At 37.1% G+C, this 22,134-nt stretch overlaps 1 protein-coding gene across 4 annotated transcripts in view; it reads left to right on the top strand.

Moving 5' to 3' along the window:
* LOC122548410 (protein lin-28 homolog B-like) overlaps positions 1–22,134 on the top strand; it is a 252,926-nt gene that overhangs the window by 4,156 nt on the left and 226,636 nt on the right. For 2 of the 4 annotated variants that reach the window (XM_043687022.1, XM_043687023.1), the window contains exon 2: positions 11,233–11,284. In XM_043687022.1, the coding sequence (XP_043542957.1) occupies positions 11,233–11,284 (52 nt within the window). The other 2 variants (XM_043687026.1, XM_043687025.1) reach the window with 2 other exon arrangements.

Consider the following 22,134-nt stretch of genomic DNA (forward strand, 5'->3'; position numbering starts at 1 on the left):
AATCTCAAGTTGGGGATATGAAATATACATGTTAGAATAAGATTTTTAACAAGTATTCAATTGTATGGAGTGTAAAAGTGATCCTCTGTCAACTTTAGGACAACTTGGTGTGGCAGTTATGTTACCTCTTGACTAGTAAGAATGTATTGATTTTTTTTTTCCAATATAAACATGGTTCTGTATTGTTAAGATACTTTCATCTAACATATGTTATTGCTATAGATTTATATTTAAGCGGACAAGTTCTAATGTTTTGACACTTGAGAATTCAGTAACTAATTCATTAACAAATCTCAGTAACCATGTGATTAGGTGTTACTAAAGTAAACTTCCCACTGATTGGTTTGAGTTGAACAGCTGTCACATGTACTAAACCTGCCATTTTATAATAAATGAATATTGGAGACCTATTGACAATGCATGCAATTAAACCTGGTATTTCAGTTCTCATTTGATAGAAATCTTTTAATTTCATATTCTGCAGATCTTTTTATAAATGAACTCTTGGTGTATATTGTGTACTCCAATGATAACTTTCATTTCATGGACAGTGAAATACTGTACCTTTTGAGTTCAGCATTGCTTAAAAAGTGGCTGGTTTATTAAGAAAGATTCACTGTTTAAAGGGCAGTTAGGGTTGGGCAATAAATCTTGGCACAGTCAGCAATGCCCATATGCCATGACTGAATTTAAAAATAAATGAATAATATAAAAATTTGAAAATTAAGGTGAAATGTTACCATAATAGCAGTTTGTTAACAAATAGGAATTAATTGTATTGACAATGTTTTTGAAAATTAAATTAATTCATAGCAATCCTGATTCAATAATATGCACAGTGGGGAAATATAATAAATCAGAATTTGTCTAAGTTTGTTCTATGACTCTAAATGATCTGTTAAGTTTAGGGCCAAATGTGATTGATATTTAATAAGAATGTTTTTATAAATTTTTTTTAAAAATTGTTGATCCACAGATCATACTCGTTGAAGTCCAAACAGCAAAGCAGGTTTATTTAAGAATTAGTTTGTAATAACAATGTTCATAGTTTTCTTAGCATAGTCTATCAAAGTTTCAAAATGTTAATTCACTGCTGTCATTTGCAATGGTAATGTAGAGTGGTCATACAAATGCTGTATTTTATTACATATCAGGAAGCTGAAAAGGTTTCCTTCAAAGCATTAAATAAAGGAAAATATTTAAGTAGGAGAAAATGATGCACTTCTAAAAATCCAAAATGCTTTCTCTAATGATGCAGATATTATTCCTTGGTTACAGTTGTACAATAAAACTATAGTCTCCATTAATCTATTTTTAAACATTGTTAACATATTACCTGAAACAATAGATTTTCTTAATTTCATAAACTGAAGAACCAGGTCCCCAGGAAGATTTCCATGTAATATAAAATGTTGCTCTGCAAATGCATGAGATGGGATCTGATTTGATGAATGGTCTTTGGTGTCTGTGGGTCATGTATTTTTTTCCTGAGATGGAAAGGAAATGGTACAGCTTATGAGTATGGTATCTTGCAGACTGGCGCTGCCATATTAATTGAGCATTTTGGTTATCGTAGAGATGTGATTCATAAAATAGTATATTAAATGCTTCATATTAATTAAGAAATATATGCAGTCTTTATTTAAATCACAGCAGTTTGTTTATTGTCAGGCATGCAATGCAAAACAAAGCACGAACATATACTGGAGTGTTTAAAAGCCCCAGCTGGCAACCAGTCCATTGAGGTAACATCACTGTCTTTTCACTCAGTGACCCTATGTATCATTGATCTCCTTGCACACATTTGATCAAATCAATCCAAGTGTTGAATATAAAGCCTTCCAGGAACTTAAATTAAGCTTATTCATAGATGTAAACAAATAGCTTTGAGTAGGACAATTTGCAAAAGTAAGACGATATCATGGAAGTGTACTTACAATGACATAATGATTTTGTGTGAAGTCGCTGACCGGAGTGCTGAATCAAGGCAGCAAAATTGATCATTACTGAAACTTGTTTATTAATCCATATTTAGAAATACTACCTGGCTTCTGAGCAGTTAAAAGTTTTTTTCCAGTAAGCAGCTTATTGTAAAAAAAATTGCAGTCAATTTTTAAAATTGTCAAAAATCATGTTCACTGTTGAAGACCACCCCACAACAGTGTGATTTTATTTTGGGGTGGGGGAGGGGGGGTGCATGCTGGAAGCTTGAGTGAGGCAACAGAACAGAAAACAATTTGCGTTTTTACAATATCTTAAGTTTTTTTTTAAATTAAAAGTGATCATGTTAATTTACAATATAAAAGGATTACCACCAATTCTAAGTTATAGTAAAATATCCTATGAAATCATAGAAATGGTCAAATTACATAGTTTAATAAATTGTTTACAAAGCTTTGAAAATATTGCCAAAAATATAAACAGATACATTAACATTCAAATCACAAGTAGGCCATCGAGCCCCTCTAGTTTGATCTGCCATTTTAGAAGATCGTGGTTAATCAAATTATGGCCTCATCTATCTTTGCAGCTCCCACTAATTAAAAATAATTCTGTATTGTTTAGAATAACATTCACAGATCATGAAGAAAATCATCTTTACTGTACTTCTCACAGTATCAGCCATATTCTAACATGCATTTCATAATTGGGGAAAAATCATTAAATATTTGTTTGTCATTGTACCATAAGAGATGTATGTCTAATTTTATATTGTAATACTTTAATAACAATATAAAATAGTTATTAATCTGGAAATTAATTGCATTGATTTTGATTTAAATATTTAGATTCACCACATTATTTAAAAATTGTAAAACAAATCTTGTCTGTTCAAACTGGTTGTGTTCCTTGATATATGTTAACTTACATTTGAATGAAATACAGGAATAATCTAATTCATGTCAAATATATTAAATGTCATTGTGTCACTGTTACGGGTATTAGTTTAGCATGATTACATCACATTAGAACTTACAGGGTAGGGGAATCCCATTACTTAAAAACTGGAGACTATATAAATCACAATGATTTAGGGTTAGCATAGTTACTTACATGCTGATGCAAATGTTATTGAAAATCAAATAAAGTGGCTTACTGACATTCTACCTCTAAAAATAGAGTCTGGATATACGTGATCGTCAAATTAAAGGGCATAGGTGACAAACCAGGTGGAAGGTCACTGAGCTCATTTTGAACAGGCCAGTACCAGTTTTCCTTTAGCTGAATAATTAAGCCTTTGTTCAGCTTCGAAGACTGTGATGACCAGTTACTATGGTCAGTCCAGATTGAACTGGCAGGATGTATTTCTGCTGGGAACTAACTAATTGATGTCTTAATCTCTCCCTACATTTCTATGCATGTACACATTAAAGCAATAAAAATCTTAACACTGAAAACAGGTTTGTTAAAAGAATGGCTTTAAAATGTAATTTACAACATCTCTTTGCATTTTAGTTTATTATTCATGCATATAAGATCATCTTTTACTTCCCTTACAATTTTAACACTAAATAAAAAGATGAAAGAACAAATTGTTCAAAAAGCTATGAAATGTGTTTATTTCAATGCCATTGGAGGAAATTGATAATTAAATACAACAATTAATTTCCTAAAAAAATTTAATATGTTAAAATTCTGATCTTGTGTATAGCAAATGGTAAGTCTTTTGGATTTGGCTCTATTGAATCGAAAACTGACAGGCAAATAAACCATCACTGCTTAAACTTTTCTTAATAGCATTTACAAGCTAATATCAACAATGCACATACCAAATGTTTCATCTTTAGTGGTAATTAATAATTAGCATGTTACACACTTGAATTGCTTACAAAAGTGCATTGTTTTATAATTAAGACAACATGGGCAACTCTTCAGTCATTCAAACTTGATCCTTTTTTTTGTAAGACAAAACACATGCCAAAACAGTTAAACCTTAGCACTGGATAGACAATTAGTTATTCAATAATACTACAAATATGAATGAGTATTGTACTATGAGGTGATGTCTAAAATGCATAAAACAGAAAATCAATAGTTACATAGATTTATTTCTGTATAATTAAAAAATAAATTTATTAAATTTCTGTTTGGGTATCAATTGTTACAACTTCAATTGTTGACATTTCAAATATTTTTGCGGTTCAATTTAAAAAGAAACTAGTCACATAGGAAGTAAATGTTATAATTTGAGATCTGGTTATCAAATTATGATACTTAGTCACGAATGTATATTAGCTATTCATCTTGATAGTTTGACCTCCCTTCTGTTCTCTTGCTGCTCAGTGCATGCTTTTGAAACATTGTCTCTTTCAGAACAAGTATGTTGCTGTATTAGCAAAATGAACTGCCATGATCCACAGATACCAATAAAATAAGTTTTGACAGATGAATTAAAAAACAAAAGTTAATCATTCTGAAGATGTTTTTGTACCAACTGTACTTGTTTTTGGACATTAATTGTTCACTTTCTAAACCAGAGTCTGAGAAAGTGTGTAAATATTAACATGTTACTCTGAATTGCCAGATTGTTTCTATGCAGTTGTCAAAAATCAACTTCAGCAGTAGCATGAAACCAGTTAAATATTGTGTAGTGACTTGCAAAAATATGACTGCTTATCATAATTTAGGAAGTGCTTCTGCATAAAACATTGAGTAAGGAAAATATAAATATTAAGGTTCAAGTCTTAAGATTTTCATTTGGGTAAAACAAAGTGATATTATTGGATACCTAAATCCATGGTACTTGTAAATTAATATCTCACTTAAATATGGTAAAGTTCTTGTGACTACCATTCCACCATCTTGCTTTTAAGTACCAATCATCCTACTGTAGTTTTAAGATAACCTCCTGTAATTATTTAATGCTGGCTCTGTTGGAATAACTTAAAAATGGTGTTTGTGAGCTCTTAATCATATTCAGCTTCAATTTCCTGAAATTAAGTAGTTTTCTGTTTTACAGTTTGTCCTTTCAGAGATTAATTCTTCTTTATACAAAATATACTTCCTGTAAAGATACATCTCTATAATCATTTTGATTGTCCTTCTAATTTGCCTTTTAATAAAATTTGACTCCTGCAAGCTGGCTTAATATTCAGTATTAATTATGCGCAATTTAAATTTGATTGTTTTACTGTTCATATTATTTTTAATTCACAGTTTGTCTTTAAGCTTTTCAAATTTAATTGCTTCCTTGTAAGTTTATGGTTGAAAATGTTTGCTTGCTGACAATTATTGCATTTTCTATGTAATCAGTCTCACACACACACTCCCAAAACTAAGCCAAGTTCAAATGACTTCGTGCATACAGAAGACTTATTTTATGTGACTAATTTTTGGTCACTGACAGTAGTTAGCTGCAAAATACACCTTATTATCTTATGAAATAAAACAAGCAGAGGTATATTTAAGCAGTATATTCTGTCCTAATTAAGTTTCTGACATCAGCAATGGGTTTCAAAAATATTGAACAAGCAGATAAAATGCACAATAGGAGATATTTTGCAAATATAAGTCTAATCATGAAGACAAGATTCTATGCCAAATATTCTCACAATGTAATATTACTTGGATAGACATGATTTAGATTATATCCTTTTAAATTCACTTGAGTGCCTACTATTCACTTATTTTCATGCTAAAAAGCCATGTCCAAGGTTATGGGGACAGGGGAAAGCAATGAAGCCATGTCAAGATGCTTGTTTTTTTTTGCAGAATATAATCTAATTGGCAGGATATAACTTCTGGTAGGATACATTGCACTGTTGTGTAATTTATCTCACAAACCAGCAAAGCAATATGATGCCAACAGTGTTGGTTCAATCCCTATCACCAGTTTGAGGTTACCATTTAAGGGCTTTCCTTCTCAACCTCTTCCCTCACCTGAGGTCTGGTGGCCCTCAGGTTAAATCGACACTAGTCACTCTTCTCTAATAAGGGCTCAGCCCCAATGATCTGGTAAGACTATGGCGACACAACAAAGTAGTATATTCTTTTTTCATTATTAGCAACTCTAGGATCGGTACTTTTTTGTCAGCAACTTATCAACTTTCCTATTTTAATCCAAGAAACATTATTCTAGTTTCTGAACCAATGAAGCTGACATTGGATAGTTTACCATTTTTAGATTTGCTGTTCATTGTCTAGCACCAATGAATATACACAATTGGTTTTAACTGTCAGGTCCAGTGAACCTTCTCAATGTGTTAACTCTGCTTTCTCAATGCTGCCAGACATGTTGAGTTTTTTTTTCCAGCATCTGTCGGGTTTTTTCATTTTAACTGTCAATTCTTTTACTAACAGATATTGAACATTTAACCAGAAATAGTAAGTCATATACCACATCCACAATTCAAAACTTTTGCCTATACAATTGTTACCATTCAATTACTTTCCAAATGTATGTTTTTTGCCATAATTTATACCTGTACATGATATTTAATCAAATACTGTAATGTCACCCAATCAATCTGATACTTCCCAAGTAGCATCAAATATTATGTTTGAAGTGTTCAAACTAGTAAAGATTTGACCTCAATTTGTGTTATTAATAGATCTCAGAAAGAAAGTTTTTAATGTTAGCCATAGCGTCCTAGGTTTGAATAAAGGAAACCAACGTTGCTACTGCAGAGCACTATTCAGCGCCTACTGTTTAAAGTGAAGATGCCACATAATTGTAATCATTCCCTGGCTGTTGTGCCCAAGTAGTCTACCTAACTTTAGTTTCAATACTATCACCCAAGTGATCACCACATGAAATGCGGAAGTCTGACAATCCTCAGTGGGAGCACACACTTCCTAAAAGTCAATCTCTTTAAAACTGGAAGGAAATTTAGTGGGATGGGAAGAAGACTGCTGCCAAAAAGAATGCTTCAGATTTATTTTAGTAAAGTACATTTAGTTAAAACGGTGTGTTTGCAAAGCAAAAATTAAAATGAAACCATATGTCTTTAATTGCAGCTGTTATTTGCTTGTTTCAACATAGAAATGTTGAACTTGGTCATCTATGCCTTTCAAATCAAATTGCAGCAAGATTCCAAGGATGACAGAAGGCATAATAGTAAAAAAAACTCCCTAAACTAGGTTGCATTCAGTTTTGTTATAACAAATGATCAACGTTCTTCGCTGGCCACTTTTTAAAATCCCAGATTCCACCACTACTTCAACTGTCTTTAAAGTTAGCAGTCGCTAATTTCTCATCATATGGTCTTTTTGGGAGCGAATGGAGAAAAACTGTCAATCAGGCTAACGTTGCAAACTCTACTTGAAAGTATGTTGTTTTTACTCTATTACCTGGCGTTCTGACTCTGGGACTTCAATTTATAATATTCAGTAGCAAATGAGTACATAAAATCAAGACTGACAGCATTTTACGTGTAAACCTTTGTACTGAACCTGCCCTCCAGTATGTTTCAATGGGGGCTTTTATTTTGCAAGATTTGGAACTTCAATGGCATCTATTGAGCTACACTGAAGCAAGCATGTATATACAGCATATCTACCAAATAACCCAAAAAAAGCCTTTTCTCAAACAATCTGCTTCATTGCAGAAGGTTGTTTTGACATGAACTTTTTTTAAAAAATGACCTTTATTTATTCAAGTAGCAGTTTCTCTTGGCTTGTCTCTTGTTCAGTTAACATACATATTCAGACCAAAAGTGGTATGTAGAAAACGGGCAAGCGCAGTAAAACCACCCTTACACAAGTTTTCCCACCTACAGTACAATACTCGTGTATTTATCGACCTTAATCGAATGGGTAAACGTCGCCATAGAAACAGGAACACAATGTTAAAGGGGCAATATATTTTACATTCTAAGTTATTTGGTTTTTAAAAGTAAATTAGTTCTTTAGGCACCGTTCTGCAATAGATTCATAATGAATTACTTTAAGCTTTTCTGTACTCGAAAGGACTGGTTATATTTGCACAATCTACCATTCGGGGTTAGTCTGGGAAACGCAGATGGAAGCATGGTCCTGGTAACTATCAAGGTGACGACGTAATATTAACAATAGATTTAAAAAAAAAACTCGCGCGTCCTTCAATTAAAACGCCAGTTAGAACCAACAATCTTCGCTCTGTCCTCACTTTCAATATCACAAAATAACATATTACCCCCCCCCCCCCCCCCCAACTTCATTCACAAAGATCAACTCCGTGGTTTTTTTTCAAGCTCTCCAAATACTATCTACTATTGATGGAGCTATTAAAGACCATCATTGCCACCTCAGATTTAATCTGTTTGGAGGAAAATGTGGGTTAGACTGAGGATTAAAAACAGCTGGACTACCGTACTGGAGAGAAACTGTACAAAAATTACCCCTTTACCCCCGCGTGTACAGTGGGGTACTGAGGAAATCGTCGGTTGTTTTTAACAAATGGTGTTTAATCTTTCCAAGCAAAATTATCACTCATGAAAAAGTGCTGCAACACGTTTCAAACTGCGTTTCGAATAGGGTTGTCCATCCATCTGTTGCGAATTCACTGTGCAGCATGTTCCCTTCCAGATCGTCTGGTAGGCTGGCTGATTTATTTCAAGACGAGAGAGCTATTGTATCGAGTGTTATAAACGAGCTCGGCCGCAAGTATGCGAGCGATGGCTGCTCACTGCACAGCGACCAGCGAGCCGCAGCTGATCGATAGACACACGTTGGTTTACCTGGTTACGATCTGTGACGAGATCATTCTCGTTCGAGCATTCGGTATGCCGGCAATCGCCTCGCTACTCCTTGTCTCCTATAACAACCCTGTTTCGAGAAGTGTACTGTGTGTGGGTAGAGATGGAGAACATCTCCCTGAATCACTATCAGGAGTTCATGTGTACGCTAGGAAATGTTGGGACGGGTGGAGGGTAGGAAAGATAACTTCCGAACGTACCTGACGAAATGACTTTGTTTTGATTGGCTGTGTAGACAAGCAGGCGAGACATCACGAGTTACTAGGTGCGTTCCTGCGTACAGCATTCTTTAAATAGCCCCGCAGAAACTTGAGCCTGCTCACAGCGCCGTCTACCTGGTCAATTACAGACATGGAATTGAACCGTTGGCTTAGACCTACCTCTCCCAATATAAACACCTCCTTGGTCTTGAAACGTGTGCTGACATGTAATAATGCTCAGATCGTTACATGTGATCGCCATAGGAAAATCTAATTATTAATGTATTGGACTATTTAAAAAAAAATACATTTGTAAAACCAAATGAAATGTTATTCTTCCAATATTTAATAATAAGGGCGGCAAGGTTTAAAGGTATGTTAAGTGAGTGCATTATAGAAAGAAATATGAAATTTGTGTAAGGTGGTAAGGGCAAACACCCGCAGACTGATTACTAAACTTAGTGACCTGAACTAAGCCCCACTCGGCAACTGGATCTTCCGTTTCCTGATCCATAGGCCACAATCAGTGAAGGCTGGGGACAATATTTCATCCTCACTCAATACTGGAGCTCCCCAGGGTTGGATACTCAGCCTCCCACTGTATTCGCTGTATACCCATGACTGCGTCACCAGCAAGGTGGCTCAGTGGTTAGCACTGCAGCCTCGGTCCCAGGTTTGATTCCAGCTTTGAGTGACTGTGCAGACTCCACACAGACATTCTCCCATGTCTCCGTGGGTTGCCTCCGGGTGCTCTGGTTTCCTCCCACAGACCAAAGATGTGCAGGTCAGGTGAATTGGCCATGCTAAATTGCCCAGAGTGCTAGGTCCATTAGTCAGAGGGAAATGAGACTAAGTGGGTTAGTCTTCAGAGGGTCGATGTGGACTTGTTGGACCAAAGGGCCTGTTTCCACACTGTAGGGAATCTAATCTTTAAAAAAAAACAGACTAATGCCATTTACAAGTTTGCTAATGACACTACTATAGTCAGTCAACTCTCAGATGGGGACGAAACAGACTGCAGATGGGGTGTGGAAGACCTGGAAAGATGGTGCACTGAGAACAACCTAGCTCTCATTATTGACTTTTGGCGGGATGTTACTCATGCTCCCCTACACATTAAGAGCACAGAGGTGGAAGGGGAGTGGTCATCCACAACAAGCTTTCTTGGACTCTTCATGTGGACGCACTGGTTACAAAGGCCCAACAACATCTCTTCTTCCTCAGGCAGCTGAGGAAATTTTGGCACGATGGCAAAATTTTATAGGTGCCCCATCGAGAGCATTCTGACTGGATGTATCACTACCTGGTATGGCAACTGTGCCATTCAAAATCAGAGATGGTTACAGAGATTGTCTGTGCCGAGTTCACCACTCTCAATGGCCAACCTCCCATCTATTGAATCCATCTACCAGGGCTGTTGTCAAAGAAATGCTGCCAGTATTCTCAAAGTTCCATGCCACCCTGGCAATGTTTTTCTACAACCTCTACCATAGGGGAAACAGTACAGAAGCCGGAACACACACCAGCGGGTTTCAAAACAGTTTCTATCCTACTGTTGTTAGAATACTGAATGGACTCTCAAACTCTTAACATTCGCCTGTTTTTGTGTTTCACTACTGTTTACCTATTACTTACTTATCAATGCTACTTAACTATGTGATCTGCCTGTATTGCTCGCAAGACAATGCTTTTCACTGTGCTTCCGTACACGTGACAATAAATTAAATTAAATACACTGGTTGAAATGAATGAATACGACTTTAATATGCACGAGCTGTGTGAATGCAAGTGCTATCTCTCTGCGTGAAATACTGCGGTAAGTTCGATGGGATCAACAGGCTAATCATTGGTTTTCATTGCAAACATGAGCTCCAGAGTATGTTTGCATAGAAGAATCGACTTAAGTCCAGGAACGCAGGGAGTTCTTGTGTTACATTCTGCTGGTAAAATATAATCCATTATTAATAGACTTGAAAGAATATACACTGCTTTATCAGTCGGGAAGCAAATCCGTATGCCTTTGTCAAAAATGTGACTGGAATGTTCGGGACGCGATGGTGTAAAAGTGGCACTATCCTATAGATGATTAAAGTTTGAACTAATTAGGAAAACGCCTGGCTGTATTAGAGAGTGGAACAGTGTCTGTGAATACTTCTACGAGAAGATTGATTGATTTTCACCGAACATTTGTTTTGTGTCTGGAGAGCAAGGTAATCGAAATAGTCAAATATTCGGGATGCAATGAGATAAGATTCCATCTTTGGACGCATTTTTTCATTAACCGTAAAAGTTGTGAACTGTGTGCAAATATTTATTGTCCTTTTAATGTCAAACTGAGCAAACGTGTTAATTTCCAGGTCTCTCCGAAGAGGATGAGCTCATCCCAGATGGTTTCCTGTCCTGATGCAGGTTGGTCGTTCTCTTAAAACTTGCGAAATACGTCCGTTCATTTGTGACTGTATGAAGCATGGTATAAACTGCGCTTCTTAATTCTCCAGGTTTGTAAAGATGATAATACGCAACGAGAGTCAATTTTCTGACTGTCCAATGCCTCACGATTAGAGGCTAAAGTACCGGTTGTCCGAAAATGTAATTGGAAACTAATAAATTACGCTAATGTATGTCTGCAAGGCGATAAATTAAAATGAATCGGTTACCATAGACTATCCAGGCGATTACTAATTCACAATGAGTCATCGTTTGCCGACTCACTGAAAACTCTCGTTTTCTCCAGACAGCATCGCTTTGTAAAAATGATGTTGGTTGACCCACTTTTTGGGTGGGGTGGGGTGAGGTGAGGTGGATGGGAGAGGTGACGGCGGACGTTGGGAAGAGCAGCTAAGAAGCCGAATGTAAAACTTCAGCTAATGTGACAGTGCGACGGTTATCAAATTGATTTGTGAGCCGGTGACTTTGGGGGAGAGTGGGAAGAGGAATTGCTCGATGTAATCGAACGAGTACCGAGGGTCGAGTGCTGACATCGACCGGGAATAGAGACACTGCGCCGCTCTCTCACTGAGAAGCGTGTTCTCGGCTCCATGGACGTGGCTGGGCAGCGGCTGAGCGCTATATCAACTCTCACCCACTAGAGGCGATAACGCACCTCAAACTGGGTGAAAGCCCATTTCGGTTCTTAAAATAAATCGGTCGTAAGTTAGTGCCCCCAGACCGGAGTACAGTTAGTAAATGAATATGTTGGAGTCATATTGGTTGGCTTGCCTCGTTTCTTATTCAACTATTTTAAAAAAGACGCCGCCCTGGAAAACGACCGCCAGCAGAGTACCTCAGTGACATGGGTTAAAATTTTCAACACCAGGTTATAGTCCAACTGTTGTGATTTTTAACTTTGTACACCCCAGTCCAACACCGGCATCTCCGAATCAGTTACATGGGGATTGCTTCATTCCCGCGGCTCACAATCCACTGGACTCGTCTGGTAGCCAGAATTGGAAAAAATAATTTTCTCCAAATCCTTTGTTTAAACAAAATCCAATTAATTCGTTTATTGGGGGATTAGTATAGAGCCATACAGCACGAAAACAGATCTTTTGGTCTAACCAGTCATGCTGACCACAATCCCAAACCAAACTAGTCTCACCTTGCCTGCCTTTGGTCCATATCCATTCAAATCTTTTCTATTCATGTACTTATCCAAATGTCTTTTAACTGCACCCGCATCCACCACTTCATCTGAAAATTCATTCTGCACACACTCACTTTTTCTAAAAGCCAAAGTTGTCTCCACTTCTTTTATAAATCTTACCCCCTCACCTTTTTTAAAAAATGCCCCAATATGCACCAAACAATTCAGAGACCCCTCCATGATCAAATGGAGGGAATTACCCAATACTGAACCTTTAAAAGACTTCAGGGTTCTGAAGACAGAAAAGCTTTCATTTTCATCACCACCCAGATCACAACTTAACTTATAATACAATGCACATTATAGATTTCATTTGAGGATTCAGGTTGATGGATGTATAATAAAATGTAGTATAGAAAAATTCAGTATAATAAAATAATCAGCATAATTTCAAGAGGGGAAAATCATGTGACAAATTTTATTAGAGCTGTTTTGAGGAGGTAACAAGTAGGTTATATAGTGGAACCAGAAGATTCCCAAAAGGCATTCAATAAGTAGCCTTGTGTGATAACTTACTCAGATAAAAACCCAAGGTGCTGGTTGAAAATTGGAGGTGTAGTGAACAGTGAAGAAGGTTACCTCCAGAGTACAATGAGATCTTGATCAGATGGGCTAATGGGCGGAGGAGTGGCAGATGGATTTTAATGTTGATAAATGTGTGATCCTGCATTTTGGAAAGGAAAATCAGTGTAGGACTTGTGCGTCTTAATGGTAAGGTCCTGGGGAGTATTGCTGAACAGAGACCTTGGAGTGCAGGTTCAAAGTTCCTTGAAAGTGGAGTTGTCGGGAGATAGGATAGTGACTAAGGCGTTTAGTATGCTTTCCTTTATGGGTCAGTGTAGGAGTTGGGAGGTTGTGTTGCAGCTGTAAAGGACATTGGTTAGACCACATTTGAAATACTGTGTGTTTCTGGTGTAGGCAGGATGTTGTGAAACTTGAAAGGGTTCAGAAAAGATTTGCAAGGATGTTGCCAGGGTTCGAGGGTTTGAGCTATAGGGGGAGGCTGAACAGGCTGGGGCTATCTTCCCTGAAGCTCTAGAAGTTGAGGAATGACCGTACAGCGGTTTTGAAAATCATGAGGGACATGGGTGATCCTTCTCTCGGGGTAGGTGAGTCCAAAACTAGAGGGCATAGAATGGAAATAAAATAGTGTGGAATCTAGTAATCTGGAATATAAACATGAAGGGCAGGGGCAAATGTGAAATGCTACATTTTGGAAATGTAAATCAGGACATAGCTAATACTCCTCAAGACCTTACTATTAAGTGAGTTACTGAACAATGAGACCTTGTGGTGCAGGTCCATACTTCATTGAAAGTGGAGTCACAGTTATAGGACAGTGAAGAAGGTGATTGGGGTATACATGCCTTTATCAGTCAGAGCATAGATACAGAAGTTGGGAGGCCATGTTGTGGCTGTACAGGAAATTGGTTAGGCTACTATTAGAATACTGTGTGCAATTTTGGCGCCTCTGCTATAGGAAGGGCACTGTGAAGGATTTTGGAAAGATTTACAAGGATGTTGCCAGGGTTGGAAGGCTTGAGCTATAGGGAGAGGCTGAATAGGATGGGGCCATTTTCCCTGGAGTGTTGGAGGCTGAGGGGTGACCTTATAGAGGTTCATAAAATCATGAGGGGCATGGATAGTTTAAATAGACAAGGTTTTTTTTCTCCTGGGTGGGGGATGTCTAGAACTAGAGGGCATAGGTTTAGTGTGAGAGGGGAAAGATATATAAGGGGCAACCTTTTCATGCAGAGTGATGTGTGTATGGAATGAGCTACCAGAGGAAGTGGTGGAGGCTGGTACAATGACAACATTTGAAAGGCATCTGGATGGGTTTATGAAAAAAGAATGGTTTCAAGGGATATGGGCTAAATGCTGGCAATTGGGACTAGATTTATTTAGGATATCTAGTTCGCGTTGACAAGTTGGACCAAAGGGTCTGTTTCTGTGTTGTACATCTTTGATTCTATGACTCTAGTATATTAGCAATGATACAAAAATCACTAACTAAAGAAGGAGAGTTGGGATAAAGGAGGCATTTTCATCATGTCAATCTGTAACTAGTGTATCAATGGGATCAGTTCTGGGGCTACAATTATTTACTACCTATATTAAATGCTTGGATCATTCAAGTAAATGTACTATCACCAAGTTTGTGAATGGCACAAAGATAGATGGGAAGGTAAATAGTGTGGATGACTGAGTCCACAGTGGGATATAGAAAGGTTAATTGAGTAGGCAAAATAGATTATGTAATTTGGACAGAAGAGGTGAATATTAAATATGATAAAACTGCAGAAAACTGAAGCACAGTAATTTTGATGGTCCTTGTGCACGAATCGCAAACAGTTACCATACAAGTTCAATGGGTAATAGGGAAGACAAATGTAATGTTGCTTTTCATTTCAAAGGTAATAGAATATAAAAGTAGGGAGATCTTGCTAAAACTATACAGATCAGACCTGGATTACCGTGAACAGTTTTGATCCTGTTTATCTAAAGAAGATATACTGGCATTGGAGGCAGTGTAGAAAGGTTCACCTGTTGATTGAGTATGGAGGGATTGTCTTATGAAGAGAAGGTGAGTAAGCTTGGTTTGTACTCATTCAAGTTCAGAAGAATGAAGGGGGGAAAAAAAATTATTATTAAATGACAGGCTGGATGTGGAGAGGTTGTTTGCCTTTGTTGACAAGCCTAGAATCAGAGGTCATAATATGAAAGTAAGGGATCACCCAGTTAGGACAGAGATTAGGAAGAATTTTCACTGATGCTAGTCAATCAATGGAATTTATTACCACAAAGGCCTGCTGAGACTGGGTCATCCAGTACATTCAAGGCTGAGATAGACAATTTTTTAATCGGTCAGGAAACCAAGGGCAATGAGTGAAAGGCTGAAAAGTGGAGTTGAAGATAAACAGCCATGATCTTGAGTTCTGAAGCAGACTTCATGTGCAAATGGTTTCTAAATGATCCCTGCCATTATTTGTTCTTTATTAGAAACCATTAATACACTGCATCCCTCACCTCACCCAGAAATTGAGGTCATTTGGTGAGGTGTTTACCAAAGGGAACAAATATACTTTTGCAGAGTATGTTCGGGATACCTTCCCATCCTACTGTTATAAATGTGAAGTATCAAAATCTGGGCTCAATTGCTGGTGGATTTATAACCCAGCAAAACAAAAAAGTGTTGGTTCAAGCTCTGCATGAAAAATTCTGAATTCAGTATTCTAATTTCATAATTTTGATTTTTTTTTCAAAAAGTTCACTGTTTTGTAGTATAAATTATGCATGAGCATTCTCAAGGCTCAATTTGTAGCAGTTGTACAAGAATGGTGTTGAAAAGAGTTGTTAAATATTTATTACTCTGAAGTACAGTTTCATGAATGCTACATGTTTGCCTAATGCCAAAATGATATTAAATATATACACTGCGATAATTTACAAGGCATAAATAAAATTGATCATCTATCAAAAGTTATAATTACAGTTTGCAATTTAATGAGTGCAGGCAGCTACTTAATATACTACATATATGTATTAAATGACCTGCAAGGAATATTGTTGAGGTGAAACGGGGTTCTACTTCTACCACTACTTGAAAACTGGACATACCAACTGTGATTAAGAATGCATATATGTGATAGTATTTGCTATTTTATGAATGTACTTATGTTATCAATGAAACTCCACTTGATATTTCAAAAGCAGATCAAATTTATTTAAATAGGTGTGTGTACAATAGTGTGTAAATATGTCTAAGTATGACGCTCACGTTCTGATGCATAGTTATGTGAGCTTAATGGACTATGTGTATCTGTGTTTTGTGGAATTTTTCTGCCAATCAGAATCACCCTTTTTTCTTTTGTTCAATTTGTAATCTCACTTTGTAGTGAAATAATCAATCAGTTTTGTAGCTGACTCTAGGTATCTTAATTGGCATTCAAGTCTCAAATATGCATGGTTTGGGTCATGTTAACATTTGCTAATTTTTTTTTTGAGGGTGGTAGTGGGAATAGCTGCAATGATATTTACATTTTGAAATCAATAATTTCAGTGTACTTTAAATATATTTCCAGATAAAGTTGGATATTTTTGCTGCCATGTTTGTTTTATGTAATGTTTAATATTAACCACACATTGGACATGTATGATTGCCTCCCTTTTTCCCCCTTCACATCACTCTGAAACTGCTATCTTTTCCTACACCTTGCAAGCGTATTATCAAGCCTCCTGTCTGGTACTTTCTAAAAATCAAATTCCATATTCTTCTATCAGCTTAAGCAATCATATCAGCAAAAGAATATCACTGATATCCACAATCATCCACCTGATTAATGATCACATCCGCATGCTTGCATGGTTTATTATCACACCAGGAGAGCTGTATTTATCCAAAAGGTGAATTTCAAGATACTCTTTCACAACTTTCATTTATATTGTAGGGGTACTTTTTGATTTACCACCTAATGTGAGTGAGCCACACAGGGAAAAAAAAAGACTCATGTTCAATCCTGCTCTGTACTTTGGTTTTCCCAGGGACAAACTAACTATTCAGGAACTGCCATTTGTTTGAGATAAAAAACATCCAGGATTTCAACTCCAGATAATTGAGTATTGATTCCTAATAGAAAATTTCTATGTATGTATATCATAGACTGCACAGAAACAGACCCTTCGGTCCAACTCAGCCATGCTGACCAGAGATCCCAACCTGATGTGTTTGCATTTGCCAACACTTGGCCCATATCACTTTAAATGCTTACTATTCATATACCCATCCAAATGCATATTAAATGTTGCAATTGTACCAGCCTCCTCCACTTCCTCTGGCAACTCATTTCATACGTGCACCATTCCCTGTGTGAAAATGTTGCCCCTTAGGTTGCTTTTATATCTTTCCCCCCCCCCCCCACCCCCCACCCCCACTCATTCCTAAACCTATGCCATCTATTTCTGGACTCCCCATCCCAGGGAAGAGATTTAGTCTATTTATTTATGTCCCTCATGGTTTCTAGAGGACCTACCTCTAGAAGGTCAACCCTCTGCCTCTGATGCTCCAGTGAAAGTAGCCCCAGCCTATTCAGCCTCTCCCTCAAATCCTCCAACCCTGACAACGCCCTTGTAAATCTTTTCTGAACCCTTTCAAATTTCACAACATCCTTCTGATAGAAAGGAGATCATAATTGCATGCAATATTTCAAAAGTGCCCTAACAAAGTCCTGTATAGCCGCAACATGACCTCCTAACTCCTATACTCAGTAATCTGACCAATAAAGGAAAGCATAACGAACACTTATTCACTATCCATCTACCAATGACTCCACTTTCAAGGAGCTATGAACCTGCACTCCAAGGTCTCTTTGTTCAGCAACACTCCCTGGGACCTTGCCATTAAGTCCTGCTAAGGTTTGTTTTCACAAAATGCAGCACTTGCATTTACCTAAATTAAGCCCCATCTGCCACTCACCACATTGGCCCATCTGGTCAAGATCCCATTGTAATCTGAGGTAGCCATCTTCACTATCCACTACACCTCCAGTTTTGGTATCATCTGCAAACTTACTAACTATACTTCCTCTGTTCACATCCAAATCATTTTGTATAAATGATGAAAAGCAGTGGACCCAGACTGATCCTTGTGGTACTCCACTGGTCACAGGCCTCCAATCTGAAAAACAACCCTCCACCCAACACCCTCTGTCTTCTACCTTTGAGCCAGTTCTGTATCCAAATGGCTAGCTCTCCCTGTATTCCATGAGAACTAACCTTGCTAATCAGTCTCCCATGAGGAACCTTTCGAACGCCTGACTGAAGTCCATGCAGGTCACATCTATTGCTCTGTCCTCATCAATCCTCTTTGACACTTTTTTAAAAAAAAAACTCAATCAAGTTTGTGAGACGTGATTTCCCACACACAAAGCCATGTTGACTATCCCTAATCAGTCCTTGCCTTTCCAAATACATGTCCATTCTGTCCCTCAGGATTCCCTCCAACAACTTGGCCATCGCTGACATCAGGCTCACCAGTCTATAGTTCCCTGGCTTGTCCTTACCAACTCCATTTTTGGTTTTAATTATTGAACAGGCTACTAATGACACCCCTGTTGCCCAATTTTTAATAGGCAGAATATAATTAGGTTAACAGCTGTTAATGTCCAGGTTTAGTGTCTACTTTTGGCATGTTCATTGAGATGGCCCAAGAGAAGGAAGGAAAATTAGCTGTTTTCTCTCTCCTGCTTACTATTCCATAACCTCTGGTGCAAAGTGTGGATAACAAGTTAGAAAAACAAATGGTTTGACTGTGATCTGTGCTTTTACAAAAGAATTGTTGGGACTTACCAGTTTGGTGTACATGTTACAAACTTGGGCAAGATACTGGAGGCATGCTGTATTATGTTTCAAAACAAGTCTGTACCTTTTTAGGAGAGACCTGAATTAGAAATCTTTGAACAAAAATGCTGCTGATGTACACTGCTTGGGAACAAATCTGAAGAATAGCTACTTTTTGAGGTATTCGAAGGATATCTTTGGAAATCTATTACAGGAAGTACTAGCACCTTTTGATAGAGGAAAAAGAATTGAGGTGCTGTTCCTGTGTACACCATGGAGTTTATGAGCAGAGCAATGTTCTGGGAGGCACACACAGCTCTAATTGGCAAAAAACTGCAGAAGATATAAACCTAACGAATGAAACATGTTAGAAATACCCAGCAAATCAGTCAACATCTGCAAAGTGAGAAAAAGGGTGATAACAACATTTTAAAGGTTCCCTTCTTTAGAATTATTTCAGTTTTGATTTTGAAGATATGCGGGAGACAGGAATGTAATGGCAAGTAGTTGCTCTGGGGAGACTGATTTTAAATCCTGGCATGATAGCTAGTAAAACTTACATTCTAATCGTAACAAATATAAATTATGGCTGTTGTGGTAATGTCCTACCTCTGATCTGAGAGGCCCTAGTTCAAGTCCCACCTGGTCCAGAGGTGTATAATAACATCCCTGTTCAGGTTGATTCATTTTCTTTTTTCAAGAAAGTAATCAACAGTTGACAGCTAGTCTGTCCATGTTGATGAAGTAACTACAATTGATAGTTGTAAAAAGTTGAGATTTGTAGTGATTCAGGGAAGGAAATCTGACAACTTTAGCTGACCTGGCTGATGTGAGACTCTAGAGCCTTCACTGATGTGAGACTCTTAACTGCCCTCAGGAATGGTTTAGCAAGCCTCCTAGTTCAAGGAAAAGTAAAGATCATCAAAAAATGCTGATCTGGCATGTGATGCCCTATCCCATGAAATAATGCATTGTGTTGGGAGGAAATTGATAAACTAATCAAACTTAACTGGAAAAAAATCATTGGTTTGGATAAATTTCATCTGTATATATTTAAAAAAACTCTAAGGCAGAAGTAGTAGAGATACTTTTTTTTTAAACATTTAAAATATGTTCAGAAAAACTTATGCTGGACATGGCTAATGTTATTTATTTTTAATTGTAAAGAGAGATGGAACCAGTTCAGGGAATTATAAAACAGTTAGCTTAATATTAAGGATAGCAAAAATAATGGATTCTTCATGCAAAGTTGCATGAGGAAACAATCTAGAAATAATATTATAATTATATTTCAAAGGGGAAATGGAATTAGAAAATTCTGTAACGACCCAGCAGATCAGGCTGTATTTATGGAGAAACAAAGTTGGTGAATTTGCTCTGGGTCGTTTCATCCAAAGCTCATCAGTTCTGAATTTTAAAAGGGTTTTAACATCGTAGACTCATGAGTATGACCATAAAGTTTCAGACTGACAGAGCTTACTTCTACCTAATATCTTAAAAGTCAAAAGGTTCTCAGACATACAGGTTCTGCTTAAACTGACTTTTGCTTTTTTGTGTATATATAAAAATAATATTTCAACTAGTGTCATATGGGTGTTGGTTTTGTGAAGTTCAAAAATTAACTTTCTGAAATCATGATTTTAAACCATTATACACCTCCTGGAGTGTTAATGGAAACTTGTTTATATTGTAGGGATTTGGGATCGTAGAGAGAAGACATTTAATGCATTAGTTGAACAGAAGCGGGAATGAGCAAGATTTCATGTTAATTTTGGATCAAAAGCTTTAGGGCAGTTCAAAGGAGATCTGATGGGGGTCAGAAGCAAGTATAGTCTCTTTTAGAAAAGAATATTGCTTGGAAAAGTTCAAGGAATATATTACCTCCTGGGAAGGAGTGTAGTTGTAACATTTCCAGATGAGGAGAGTTTGGTTAAACTCTACAGAATATTAGAATACCAAAAAAGACTAAGCTCTCAGTTGTGTAAGTGATTTAAGGAGAAAGGCTATGCAGCCCACAGGACTGGAACTGAGAAGACTCGGTTAAGCCAAACCTACAGATTTTAAAGGGAAGAAATGTATCTCTGGAATTTCCTTGTGCAAAACGAGGATGTTTGGGTGTAGATGAGACTTCCGTTTACCATGTTTTTCAAAATCTTTCAAACTTTGTATATTAAACACTTCTGTTTTTTTTATTCTTAAAACCAAATCGAAGCCGTGTACACTTGGGTTTAATTGAAAGACTACCACATGCAGGGAGAAAAAAATATGATCTCTCAAGCCAGATTTCATTGTGGGAGTTGACTTGTCCAGAAATAACATCAGCTGGGTCCATAACCAAGACAAACTGCATTTTTTTTTAAATCAAAGTGCAAATTTTCTGATTAGTGATATTTGTTTGAGAAATAAATACAATTAATTGTTTGGACAGAGAGAAATTCACTATGTCCAGAATCTGAAAAGCAAACATGATTCTTTAGTTTCAGTGATCTCTTAGCATCCTACAAATCAGTGCTTCCAGCCTCAAGTGGCCTGGCACCAGTGTTGCCCAATCTGTGTCTCCTACATATATGCTGCTTTTCTGACACCATAAAGACCACTTTACAACTCCAGATTCTGCCGTCATAAAAGTTATCTAACACCAAATAAAAGAGTAACCACTCTTATTAATATTTCCCAATTCCACTCCAAACAATCCCATTAAGTGTTGCGTAGCCAAACTTCATTCAGTCAAAACACAGAATTTCTTTCTGCAGAAGTTTAAGGTCATTCCCATTATTACAAAGTGTCAGCTCTGCCCTATGATGCACCCAAACTTACCCTCAATCTTCTGTACTGCTAAATGCCAAATATCTACTTCCAACGAATAAGTTCTGTATATCATCTTGCTGTGAAACCCTGGATTCTCAAAAGAATATGGGGCAACTCTGTTATGAAGATAAAATAAGATGTCTTCTGATTCAGTGAGAAATGTCACAAGAAGTGTGCTTGTTTGTGCATTTTTTTTAGATACGAGTTTAGTATTAGTCTTCCACTTAGCACATATCCTTCACAGATCATACTGTCACCTGATGCAAAACAACTTTCAAAGAGAAAGAAAGCAAGGCATTTTGTGCTGGACATTTACAAGCTTTATTGAACTCTAATTGACCAGAGGAATTTACAAGCACCTATAATTACCTAGATTCCCACTGGGAGTCTTTATACCATTGCCTTGATGGGACAGGCCAAGTTAGCAGTTAAATCACTACCATGCTATAGGACTCAAGACTGCTACCTTTTA

Source organism: Chiloscyllium plagiosum, chromosome 3, assembly GCF_004010195.1.
Source record: "Chiloscyllium plagiosum isolate BGI_BamShark_2017 chromosome 3, ASM401019v2, whole genome shotgun sequence".
NCBI classification, from domain to species: Eukaryota; Metazoa; Chordata; class Chondrichthyes; order Orectolobiformes; family Hemiscylliidae; genus Chiloscyllium; species Chiloscyllium plagiosum.